Here is a 13169-nt window from a genome sequence, read left to right as displayed (position 1 = left end):
AAAAAAGGTAAGGACTGAGAAGAAAAAAATCACTTGATTTGGTGATCAGGCAGTCGTGGATGACTTGTTTTTATCAGATGACTCTTGAAAATAAAATCTTTATTCAGAGAGGTCCAGTTGAGCGACAGAATTCTTTACCTGACATAACTTGCTCTTTGAGGCTGGAGTAACTGAAAGAGAGCCTGAGAGTACTCACTCTGCACAAATACCAGAGAACAAGCATACTTTAAGAAGTATGATTAAAAGGAAGGTTCTGGCTGCTGTAAGAATGAGGTTCTTGGAGAAGCTGTTGCCTTCCTTCGCCCCATCTATTTGAGATCAGCTCTCGCCAAATACAACAATGCCACCCACTACTCCTTTCCAGCAAAGACATTATAGGCCATTTGTGACTCTTCTGCAGTTAACCATCTTCACTCCCCATTCTGCTTGTGTCTGCCTTTGGGGCTAATTCACCTCTCATTGCCTCTTCTAGACAACAGGAATAGGGAAAGAAGGGAGAAGATAATCAAATGAGTACATTAGGGAATGTATTTATACCCTTAAGAGTTGGGGGAAAAAGAAAACTGAAGAAAGCACAAAAGACCAAAAATCTGATTTAAAGAACTTTGTGCAATTTGTAACTTTCAGAGGCACACAGCAACTTGAAGTAGGAAAAGTTCTGCTTCGAAGAAGAGAGATAAGCATCTGATAAGTTCTGGTCTTTGCTTGTACAACAAATAAGTCACCATTTAAAAATAAGAGCTCTTACGAAGCTAAAGCACTTCCTTGGGGTCTGTAAATATTAATCTTAAAATTCATCCCATATACTTAACACTTTCCCCTTGACATATGAAAAAAGAGGAAATTATAATAAATTCTGAATTAACAGAGTCCTAACTAATGATGTTTCACTCTTGCAGAACTGACAAGAAAACAGTACTTTTGTGTAAGATGTTATACTTGGTTAACGTGAGATTTGATATTCATGATTCCAACCACTGCTGGAAAAGCCAGTAAAATGGAAACATTCTTGTCCTAGAAAAATCAGTTTTTAAGCTGATGTTATGATGTCTTAAACAAATCCTGCCACACAAGAAACCAAGTGCTCTTACCCCAAGGTGCTAATAAATCCATTGGTCGATCCCTCGGCGTACAGAGAACAAATGTCTCCGATATGAAGGAAACTAGACATCTTGTCAGACATGGCTTTCTTGAGAATCCTAGACAAAGTAAAATATGCAACATTATTAGAAGGAAAGAAATGCTCGGGGGTGGGGGTGTGGGGGGGGTGGGAAAGTCACTGAAAATTGGCTTCGCTCAATTTTCCAAAGCGGCCTACTTAAAAGTCAAATTTAAATGGGAGTGTGACCGGCAGGCAATTCACTGAGCCAAGCAGGACATCTGCAACCACATTTTTCCCACATATTCTTTAATTTCAGGATATTCCAACCACAGTAATGCTTGTTTCTAACAAAACCATGCCTGGATCCAATTCTCCAAGTTGAAGACCCTCGATAATAAATAGTGAATATTAAGAGAGCAGGAAGTCAGCCAAGAACGCTGCAGTGCTGAGGAGCTGGAAAGTCTGACTTATGAAACATTAACATATTCAATCTGCCTCAGGGAATGTTCAGTCAGAAGGAAACACCTGGTATAAAACTTGGGTCCAGTAGTGCCTGGGCTGAGGTGCCAAAGCAACAAAATGAAATTAATAAGAGGAAACCTAGTAATAAATACCACAAAGCTCTGGCAGCCTTTTAAGAATTCAACAACCTACACACTTCACCCAAATGCTATTCCAGGGTCCTTCCTTCTCACACTTCACCAAGAAACACTTGCAGAGGGAGAAAGAATCTTAGCACCTGGTCCAAACCCTTCCCAATGCAATTAAGAAGAGTAAGGTTGAGGTCGCTTAAGAACCTTGGTCAGGAACGCACACAGCTAGTTAAGGGGCAGTCCTAGAAAATGCTCTTAAATTCAGGAAATCTCTACACAGCCTAGTAGACACACACACACACACACAAATATCAAAGAAAATATTGACATGACTCATAGAAACAGCTTTCATCAGAGCCAGAAATATTGAGGAGTGGGAGCCAATTGTAAAAAACTAAATTGACATCTAAGAAACAATCTCAGGGGCTTCCCTAGTGGCGCAGTGGCTGAGAGCCCGCCTGCCGATGCAAGGGACACGGGTTCATGCCCCGCTCCGGGAGGATCCCACATGCCGCAGAGCGGCTGGGCCCGTGAGCCATGGCCACTGAGCCTGCACGTCCGGAGCCTGTGCTCCACAACGGGAGAGGCCACAACAGTGAGAGGGCCGTGTACCACAAAAAAAAAAAAAAAAAAAAGAAACAATCTCAGTTTTGTGGGAAGAGTGTGTGCTGGTGTGGACCGCAGTACCTCCCCATCATTTCCTCAGGCACCTGGTGTGTAAACGTTCAGGGTCACCTAGGTCTTCCCCAGACCTCTCCTCCAAACCCAGACCCCCTTAAACATCTTTGCCCATCTCTTTACTCAAGATTCCTTGCCAGAAAGCATTCCTCCCGCAAAGCCACAAGAGTTGTAAGGGCGTGGAAAAGCATACTCTCCCGAAATTGCTTTCTGGGTGCCAAGTTTTCTTTTCAGAATTAGTATGCAGCAATGATGAGCAGGAAACCTCAGGAAGCATTTCTCCTATCTTAGCAGGAGCGGCAGGTAAGAAAACAAACCATTAAAGAACCTCAGTTCACTGCTTCTGAGAAACAGCAAGGAAAAACTCATGTATCCCCCCAAAAACCAAGATGTTACAAGACAGATAAAGAGCACTGCCTTGAACTTATGTATAAAGAGAGACAGCAGCTGAGAACACAAACTCTCAAACAGAAGAGCCAGCATCTCTGGACCTTGGGGAAAGACAGACAACATGCAAGAGGGACAGATTGCCAAGTCCCCCTCTCCAGAATCGAGGCTATCATCCTGTCATTTCTTCCTAACTGGATATTTTATACCTAAAGGCAAACCAATGTTTTAAACAACATCCCCCAAAGCTGCACAAATGAAAACCACTAAGGGGCATTAATATTTCCCTTATGTGCTTATATATAAAAGTTTCATCATAAAGGGTCAGGAAGTCAGTGTACTTCTGGAACTGATTACTGGGAAACAAGTTCTGTTTGAATTTTGAGTCAGACCAAATTTGTGTCTGCACACTTCGACCTCCCAGAAGGACACTGGGAAGTTGCTGAACGCAGGAGAGCAGGTACGTGCTCAGGCAAGAGGGCAAGGGGCCTTGTCTGCTGTGACTGACTCTCCTTTCGGGCTTGGCCTTTGAATGAGTATTTGGCCCCAGTGGAGACCAGGCCAGGAAATAGGAGTATGACTGTTATTCACTGAACTTTCAGCACCACCTGGTCACCTTACTAAAAGTTTCAGGCCCTTAATGGGAAGAAGTGGACAAAATTCAGTGTTCTGGAATGACAAAGCATGACATACTCAACGTTGCCTGCAGGTGATAATTGCAGTAGATGTCTGGACCACACTCGTGCAGCAAGGTTCTGCATTACGACCGTTTCCAATAATAATGGCTAGCATTTGGCAAGCATTATCATGCCCACCATTGTACTGAGAGCTTTACAAATGTTCTCAAATCCTCAGGACCACAGCATGAGGCAGGCGCTACCATTATTCCCATTTTGCTGTTGGGAAACTGAGCTACAAAGAGGTTAAGATGGCCAAGCCACACATAATTAACAAGCAGGAAGGCCCAGGTTATAATCCTGGTCTACATGACTGGTAAACAGAACTGTTCAATGGTGATACCTGGAACATGGATTAAAATGTTAACCATTCTTATTCTTTGGGTGACAAGACTATGGAGAACTGATTTTCTTTTATGTGCACAATTCTATTTGCTCATTTTTCTACTTTGGTATTTCCTAATTTTTCTACCATCGCCACATAATATTTTGATAGGGAAAAAATTTAAGTATCTTCTTCCTCATCAACATGCTTATTAAGTAGAGAGTTGAACTAATAAACTTTAGGCATACTTTACATTTCCCCCAGAAAACGCAGGCCAATACATCCACACAGTTAATGATCCTCTACTGAGCAATCTGCCAGGGGTCCCAATTTAAAAAAGGCCGGGGCCGGGGGAGGCGAGGGCAGGGACAGATTCTTCCCCAGAGTCTCAAACAGTAAGTACCGTCACAAAGGACCAGGCAGAGCCTCCCTGGTCTGGCTGGAAATCTTTGGAGGTTTCCCGTCACCTACCATTAGTCAAGTGGAGGGAGAGGAGAAGGGCGAGGGAGGGGGAGGAAAGGGAGGAGGAGGGGGAGGAGGGGGAGGAGGGGGAGGAGGGGGAGGAGGGGGAGGAGGAGGGGAGGATGGGGAGGAGTTGGGGAGGGGGAGGGGAGGAAGGGGAGCGGGGAGGGGAGGGAGGAGGGGAGGGGAGGGGGAGGGGAGGAGGGGAGAGGGGGAGGGGGAGGGTAGAAGGGGGAGGGGAGGAGGGGAGAAGAGGGAGGAGGAGGGGAGGAGGCAGAGGAGGGGGAGGAGGGGGGAGGGGAGGAGAGGTTCTGGTGCAATCATCACTGATGTCCTGGAAGTAAAAACAAAGGCCACGATAGTCAACAGAACAGGCCTCTGGGGCCTGGAGGGGAGGAGGTGGAAAGTCAGCCGGTGCCATGGCCTGGGAGCAATCTTATGGAAGACTTCCTGTTGTTTAGAAGCAGGGTGGGAGAGCCTGCCTCTTTATCTGATCCTGGACCACTTGTGCCTGCAAACTCTTCACAGCTGTACCCAGGGCTCCTGTGTCACTCACACAGTGGCTGGGGATCACCTAAGGGAAAAACAGAGCCAGGGCCAACCTGCAGTTCAGCTGCATGACCCTGGTACATCAAACACTATATGGACACCTAGGGCTCTTTGCTAACAAACTCTGAATTGGTCACCAGACATCTATGAAAACAAGCCCAGGTGGTCAGCTCCAGAGCTCCAACTGTCTCTTGGCCTACTAACTATTATTTTTAGTCCACCACTGTCATCCAGGGCACTTAAACCTCTCTGCTTTCCTCTCCCCATCTGTAAAATGGGGATAATATATACTTCAAGGAGTTGAGGAATAGATGAAATGGTACATGCAAAGTGCCCAGTACAGGGGCTGGCGGACTTTCACTGCTCAATGCTAGCTATTTTTCATTATTTTTTTAATGAGGTGAGGTGGAATTCTGGATGATTCTTGGGCTTCAAAATTATGAATCACTATATTGTATAAATGAAACTTATATAATATTATAAATTTACTATACCTCAATTTAAAAAATAAAAAGGGGCTTCCCTGGTGGCGCAGTGGTTGAGAGTCCACCTGCTGATGCAGGGGACATGGGTTCGTGACCCGGTCCGGGAGGATCCCACATGCCGCGGAGCGGCTGGGCCCGTGAGCCATGGCCCCTGAGCCTGCGCTCCACAATGGGAGAGGCCACAACAGTGAGAGGCCCGCATACCGCAAAAAAATAAATAAATAAATAAAAAGAATTCTTTATATTAAACTTTCTCTGTTCATTATGTAAGTTCTGGGCATATAATGTACAACATGACAACTACAGTTAACAATAGTGTATTGTATATTTGAAAGTTGCTAAGAGAGTAGATCTTAAAAGTTCTTATCACAAGGAAAAAATGTTTTAACTATGTATGGAGACAGATATTAACTAAACTTATTGTGGTAATCATTTCACAAAATATACATATATCATTATGTTGTACACCTTAAACTTATACAATATTATATGTCAAGTATCTCAATAAAACTGGAAAATTAATAAATTTTTTAAAAATTTAAACTCAGCAAAGGAAAGGATCCCCTGCATAAAAAGTCAGCTGGGTATCAACAAATGAACTCCTGTATGACCCATGATGATACATTTCACTTTAGGGAAGATAATTATCCTCCCTAATTCACCCCTTGAGAAAAAGCTGAACAATGCAGAATTATACTCAACTCCCAACCACAGAACATTCTGGCCTTTCCAAATACACAGAATCATAGAATAAATGGCGGAAGCAACCCTGCAAAGCCTGTAATTCCATTTCTTGCCCAATAATAGAACTCCCCCCGTCCCACCCCACCCCCCATCTCGCCTAGGTATAGTCTGCGCTTCTGCTTGAACACCTGGCAATGAGGTCTACCCTAGGTTCAAACAGCCTAGTCAGAAGACACTCCTGCCCTCGTCCCCCCCGACACAAGGACAAACGCCTCCCAGAATTTTTGCTATTGATCTGTCTTCTGATGCTCAAAGACCTCTGAATACGTGAATGCTCCCTATCTGATTTCTCCTTAAGACATGGCTTCTGATTGCAAAGCATCAGCATCCTCCCCTGTTCCTGACAGCACCTGGCCTCAAGAGCCAGGGTTCCAACCCCAGCTCTGCCAGCTCATCACTGCACGGCTTCAGGCCAGATCCATAACTTCCCCAAGCCTCGCTTTTCCCATCTATAAAAGGGGGATAGTAGGAGTACCTCCCTCAGCAGGTGGTCAGGGGCTCAATACGATTGTGTTTATAAAGCACCCACCAAAGTACTCTGCAGGAAGTAAATCATGCAATCTACAGAAGCCATCTCTAGACCACCTCCGCCTCCTACCACTGCTCTAACCAGCTGATGCACCTTCTAAAACAGGATCCCCCCAGGGAGGCTCGACCACGGTGGAGAAAGGTGGATTACTACTGCCTCTGTGACATCCTCAGGCAGATGGAGCCGTGGTGGCTTTGCTGAGCCTCACATCACCTGCTGGCCCAGCTTCAATTCACTGTCCTCTGAAACTGTTCCCTGAGCAAACTATAAAGAAAAGGGATGTCGGATTCTATTGGTAAGCAAGGTGGGAATAAAAATGCGCCAATTCAATACCCAAAAGCATTGAATTGTATACTTTTTTTTTCCCTTGGCCGTGCCACATGGCATGTGGGATCTTAGTTCCCAGATCGGGGATCAAATCCGTGCCCCCTGCAGTGGAAGCACGGAGTCTTAGCCACTGGACTGCCAGGGAAGTCCTACTGAATTGTATACTTTAAAAGGGTTATCATTTTTTGTATGTGAATCATACTTCAATTAAAAAAATCAATGTGAGTTCACAGAAAAGCAGACATACCAAGCTTTCCACAAATATAAAGAACACTGTAAAGCCTGAAAAAAAAAAAAATGCACCAATTCAGAGATCTCCTTGGAGAAGAGAAACCAGAGGTGGTGGCCTTCCAAATCCATGGTCACAGAATCTGTGCTGCTCTTTGCCTTTTCTATACCTGCCTGGTCATCTTGTCCACTCTGCTGGCTCCAGTGGTTTCTCCAGGATGAGGATTCCCAAATCTGTCTCATGACCAAGAGCTACTGGGATTCAGCTCCTAAATGCCCACAGCATCTCAATGTACCAAAAAAACTCACCTGTCTGCCCAACCCGCTTCTCCTCCTCCATACTCACATCATCTACCTCCACAGAGTTTGGTGCCATCTCCTGTCTCCCCTCTCTCCTTTTCCCTGTCACAGGGCCTTTGCCCATGCTGTTCCCTTGGGCCTAGAATACACGCATCCCTATCTCATCCCTTGCCCTACTTAAATCCCAGATCTGTCTGGGATCTGTTTTGCATACCCACTGCATTCCCATCACCAGTGCCTACCACATGGTAGGTGCTTAGTAAGTATGTCAAATATATGAATGAAGAAGTTTAATGGGCATCAAATCTTACAGAGTTTAAGCTTTAATATATTTCTTGACTCCCCCAATTCTTTTGAACTCCTCTTCCCCCACCCAACTGCAGCCATTACCATTTCTCAAGTGGGCTCCATAAACCCTTCCTATTCATCTCTCTGAATCTGTCTTTCTCCCTGCATCTATTCTACACGCACAGCCAGTATGACCTTCTAGAAGCATAAACCAGACCATGTCATTCCTCTACTTAAAACCTTCCCAAATCTCTTCAGGGCTCTCCATAATCTGGTCCCTGTCTACCTCTCCTTCCTCGTCTCTCTGTACTCTCCACACTGCTTTTACACTCCAGCCATGATGAACTCTTCCAGATTCCCCAACATGCTGTATGCCTCCCTGTTCCCCAGGCCTTGGCATATGCCGTTCCTGCTGCCTGACACTCCTCCTCTCGCCTCCCCACCACCCCCTGTGGCTAACTCCCAGTCACCTTTACAGTCCCAGTTTGATGTCACTGCCTCTGGGAGGCCCTCTCGGACTCCCCAAATCTGGGTTATATGTTGGCAATACGCTTCTCTATATAGCACCCCAATTACCCCATCTGGGCCCACTACCACTGTTCTAAAATCACCTGTTCACTTGGTTGCTTGTTTACCTGTCTTCACCATTAGACTGTGAGTCCATGAGAGTAAGAACAGCGAAATTATTCTTCCCCACTGCCTCCCAGTCCCTAGTACAGTGCCTGGGACACGGCAAGCAGTCGAACTTGGGTTCAACGTACTACAGTATCAACTTGTCTGCTGCCTAAAAGAAATTACACTGGTTTTTAGGGGGCTGTTTTCCTAAAACTAATTAAAGCCAAGTTCATACTGTTGGATCAAGAATGGAGAATACAGGCCTGCTGGCCCTTTTCAACAGATTTCTATAAGAAATCTGGAGAGCCAGAAACAAAATATCTAACTTCCATCCCTGAAAAGAAGTACCCCTCTCCCACTGACCATCCCTTAATATGTCCAGAAAGGCTAGAAACACTGACTCAGAACACCTGGATTCAAATCCCAGCATCATCAGTTAGCTGCTGTGTGTTTTTTGTTTTTTGTTTTTTTTTAAGAAGATGTTGGGGGTAGGAGTTTATTAATTTATTTATTTATTTTTGGCTGTGTTGGGTCTTCGTTTCTGTGCGAGGGCTTTCTCTAGTTGTGGCAAGCGGGCGCCACTCTTCATCGCGGTGCGCGGGCCTCTCACTATGGCGGCCTCTCTTGTTGCGGAGCACAGGCTCCAGACGTGCAGGCTCAGTAGTTGTGGCTCACGGGCCTAGTTGCTCCGCGGCATGCGGGATCCTCCCAGACCAGGGCTCGAACCCGTGTCCCCTGCATTAGCAGGCAGATTCTCAACCACTGCGCCACCACGGAAGCCCTGCTGTGTGTTCTTAAGCAATTTACATAACTTCTGAATTTCAACTCCCTCGTGCATATAAAAAAAGGTGGGGTGGGGGCTTCCCTGGTGGTGCAGTGGTTGAGAGTCCACCTACCGATGCAGGGGACACGGGTTCGTGCCTCGGTCCGGGAAGATCCCACATGCCGCGGAGCGGCTGGGCCCGTGAGCCATGGCCGCTGAGCCTGCGCGTCCGGAGCCTGTGCTCCGCAACAGGAGAGGCCACAGCAGTGAGAGGCCCGCGTACCGCAAAAAAAAAAAAAAAGGTGCGGTGAACACCCTTCCTATCTCGCAGGGTCATCATGAGGGGAGAACCAGATAATCCACACCAAGTGCTCAGCCCAGTACCTGGCCCTTACTAAGGGCTCACTTTTTTATTTTCAAGTGAGACTGAAATGAAGACGTTCCCTTTTCTTCCTTCAAAGTCTTCACTCACTTCTGTCCATAACTTGTGATTCTTCTATTGGATAGATCCTTCTTACTTTGTCAGCACTGCTGGAAACACACTCAAATAAACAAAGGTCCCAGAAATGTTTCAGTCCTCTGCAGGCCCGTTAAGTGGCCGACAGCAGGACAAGTCATCCAAGGTACTGCTTCTCAGCCCCCAGATTCAAAATACCCAAGACAGCCAGACTTCATCTCCACTTTCCCTTCTTCTAACATCAAACCAGGCCCCTGCTGGAAGGCGGGGGTGGAGGGTGGAAACCTCTTCAAAGGAATGATAATTCAATATTTAGAACCTCTTCCACTTGGGTGTGAAGACAGGCTAAAGCACAGCCTCATCGAAAAAGAAGTATGTTCATTTCATTTTAAACAGCTCAAGACAGGAAAGAAATCCAATTTTTTTTTTTTTTTTTTTGCTAAAAGCTTTGTGGCAGAACCTCACTGATTGTCATTTTTCCCATCTATTTTTCCTGCACATACTTAACTAATTGCATTATATTCGTTTTTCTAAAAAAAAAACCTCAACTTTCGCCTACACACAATTCAGAATTTAAAAGTTAGCAACTCCTGAAATGAGACCAAGTTAGAACACTTTCATTAACCAAGAAGTTAACTAAGGTATCACTTAATCCTCAAGGGTGGACGAACAAGGGAAGAAATCAGAATCATTACTTTATGGCAGTGAATAGACCCCAAAACCACAGACTCACACATTTTTATTAACATGTAGAAGCAAGCCTCTTGTATTTCATTAAGATGAAGCCACCTGGCCCTTAGGGCTGAACAGTCTGACTTTCAGTAATCAGGGGACAAAAAGAAACCCACTGACACTGCCCTCTTAAATTCGGCCCTTCCAAGCCCTGGTGTCAGGCACTGAAGACCCCTGTCATGCCTGTCCCTGGTGCATCACCCACTTCCTGATGACCAACTGCCCCATGTGTTTTCCCACCCACTTACTTTAATGTTGACAATTGTATACATCACCCAAGACACATGCAAAATACTCCCCAGAGACCTGGATTTGCACTCACTTACCCTACTTAAACACTTAAACTGACTAACATGGAATACCTCATCTACTTTTCTTTTTGGCCATGCCACGAGGCATGTGGGATCTTAGTTCCCCAACCAGGGATCGAACCCATGCCCCCTGCAGTGGAAGTGCAGAGTCCTAACTACTGGACCGCCAGGAATTTCCCTCATCTACTTCTAATAGCTTCCACGTTGATGCTTTTAACACTAGTTGTGACAGAACCCGAGGAAAATAATGCTTCGAGACAATCTAATTTCTATCACAGAACACAACTTCATCCAAGGCCAACAGTTGCAAGAACCACCAATGTAAGGGGTTGTAGAGTAACAGCCATTAAGGAAGTTGCATTTGAAGTGACTGTTTTCAGACATGGAGAGGAGAGGAACCTGCGCTTTACCATTTTTTAATGACCCCTCCCACTGCAGAACTCCTGGACTGGTTGGTGTAATCCTGCTCATCTGAAAAAGATGAACACAAGTACCATTGGCTTCCAAGTTCTCAGTGTTCCTTTGCAATGCAGGAGGAGCTTTAGCTGCGCAGCAATTTTGTTCTGCAAGAACAGCTTAAACGCATTAACATGCATATATTTCCGAACAGAAAGCTTTCCTCTCCCAAATGTTCCATGCCACCATGCAAGCTTCCAAATTACCTACCTACCCTATAAGCCAGTGGCTCTTAATGGTACCCCTGGGAGCTCCCAAGACCCTTTTGGAGAATCTTCAAAGTCAAAACTATTTTCATACGAACACCAAGGTGTCATTTGCCTTTTCACTCAGTCTGTCATACATGTACAGTGGAATTTTCCAGAGGCTGCAAGACATGTGATGTCACAAGAGACTCAAGGCAGAGGCAGGTATGTGAGTCCAGGTATCTTCTATTAAGCCAGATCTCAAAGCAATTTTCAAAAATGTAAAACAATGCCACTCTTCTCACTGAATTTTTTTTGTTTTGGAAAACATAGTTATTGTCTATTAAAAATATATGTTACTGTGTTAATATGCAATAGGTCTATTTCTTATATTTTCTGTGTTAATTTTCTCAGGGTTCATTCTGAATATTATAAATACAGATTGGTATAACTCATGTCAACAGAAGTTCTTTGAGGTCCTCAGTAATTTTTAAGCATGTAAAGAGCTCTTGAGGCCCAACAGTTTGAAAAAACTGCTGCTACAAATTTTCTTTAAGATTTACTCTGGCACTGTCTGGTCGTGTACTTAGGACTCATATCATATAAATATAAAAAACTGAATAGAATAGGATTAAAATGCAAACCATACAACTTAATAGCCAGGGCTTTAGAGAGGACCCCTTGATTCGAAACTTAAATCCTTTTTATTGGACACATTGAGTACCTACTATATATTACCCCTACTCCAGGTGCCGAGGATGTAGGTCAAATAAGACAGTCCTGGTCCCTGCTCTCATAATACACATATTCTAGTGAAGACAGGAAACAAACAAAAAAGATAAAACAATCAAGTCAGACAATGATAAGTACTATGCCGAGAATTAAAACTGTCACCCAATCATATCAGTTATGGCTGGTCAGGGAACAAGTTGAGACATGTAAATAAGACCTGAAAGTCAAGACAGAGGCAGTCATGCAAAAGAAATCAGGCGGAAGGGCATTTTAGGCAGAGCAAAGAGCCAGTACAAAGGCCCTACAGCAGAAAAGGGCCTTGGCAAGTTCAAGAAACAGAAAACCAGTGCAAAGTCGGGAGAATTCATGGGGAAAGGAAGAAAGTACTGGGCAAGGTCAGAGAAAAGAGAAGCCTGTGCCAGTGGGACTTCACAAGGGTAAAATGCATGGCTTTTATTATAACTGTGATGGGAAGTCCGGAACCTTGACCAAGTCACTTACTCTTTCTGGGCCTCAAACTACTGATCTGCAGAATGGGGATCCTGAGAGTTTATCTCATAAAGTTGTGTTGAGGATTAAACACAAAGAAAGGAAATAACGGACTTAGCACACAGGAGACAAGACACAGGAAACATTCCTGTGTGCTGTTATTCTACCTTCCGATCTGCTCTCTTTTCTGCTCTCATAAGCTACTCGTATTGAGGGCTTATGGGCTTATGATCAGTTGAAGATCAGTCTATCAACCAGCAAGTCCCAATGAATGCAGACAAGGGACACACTGTGACATGCGTTTACCTGAACATGCCAACACCAACTCCTACAGAATGTTCTCCCCAAGTAAGACCCAAACCACCCAAGCACCGCCAAGTGAAGAATAGATGACGGCATGACACCTATGGAACCCCAAGTTTTGCTACTTGGCCTGAAAGCACCGTACGCTTGGAAAGTCATTCTTCTGCTGAAAAACGTAGCCAATGGAAATCCATCAGCTTTTCCTGCTCTTTCTTGGCATAGCCACATCACCTCCAGCCCCTACAAAACAAAGGGCTTTCGCCAAAGTCTTTCAGCGCTGGTTTTATTGCTGCTCACTTTAAAAATGACTGTTTAAAAAGAATGAAATCATAAAGCACCCTTTAAAGTTAGGCTGCAAAGAAGCGGGCTTATGCACAGAGACTTACAAGCGCCTGGAGGTCCAAGAGACCTCAGGGACTTGGGGGGGGACACACGGGGGGGACCATAGCCGC

At 44.9% G+C, this 13169-nt stretch overlaps 1 protein-coding gene across 1 annotated transcript in view; it reads right to left on the bottom strand.

Annotated features, from left to right (window-relative positions):
• ITPR1 (inositol 1,4,5-trisphosphate receptor type 1) overlaps positions 1–13169 on the bottom strand; it is a 318582-nt gene that overhangs the window by 293498 nt on the left and 11915 nt on the right. The window contains exon 2 of the mRNA XM_082663160.1: positions 1092–1199. Within this exon, the coding sequence (XP_082519286.1) occupies positions 1092–1183 (92 nt within the window). The 5' untranslated portion in view covers positions 1184–1199. The remainder of the gene's footprint in view (positions 1–1091; positions 1200–13169) is intronic.

Source organism: Grampus griseus (assembly GCF_964374135.1).
Source record: "Grampus griseus genome assembly, chromosome: 10".
In the NCBI taxonomy this organism is placed as follows: Eukaryota; Metazoa; Chordata; class Mammalia; order Artiodactyla; family Delphinidae; genus Grampus; species Grampus griseus.
Note: the sequence above shows the minus strand (reverse complement) of the source record. Positions and strands in the feature narration are given on the sequence as shown.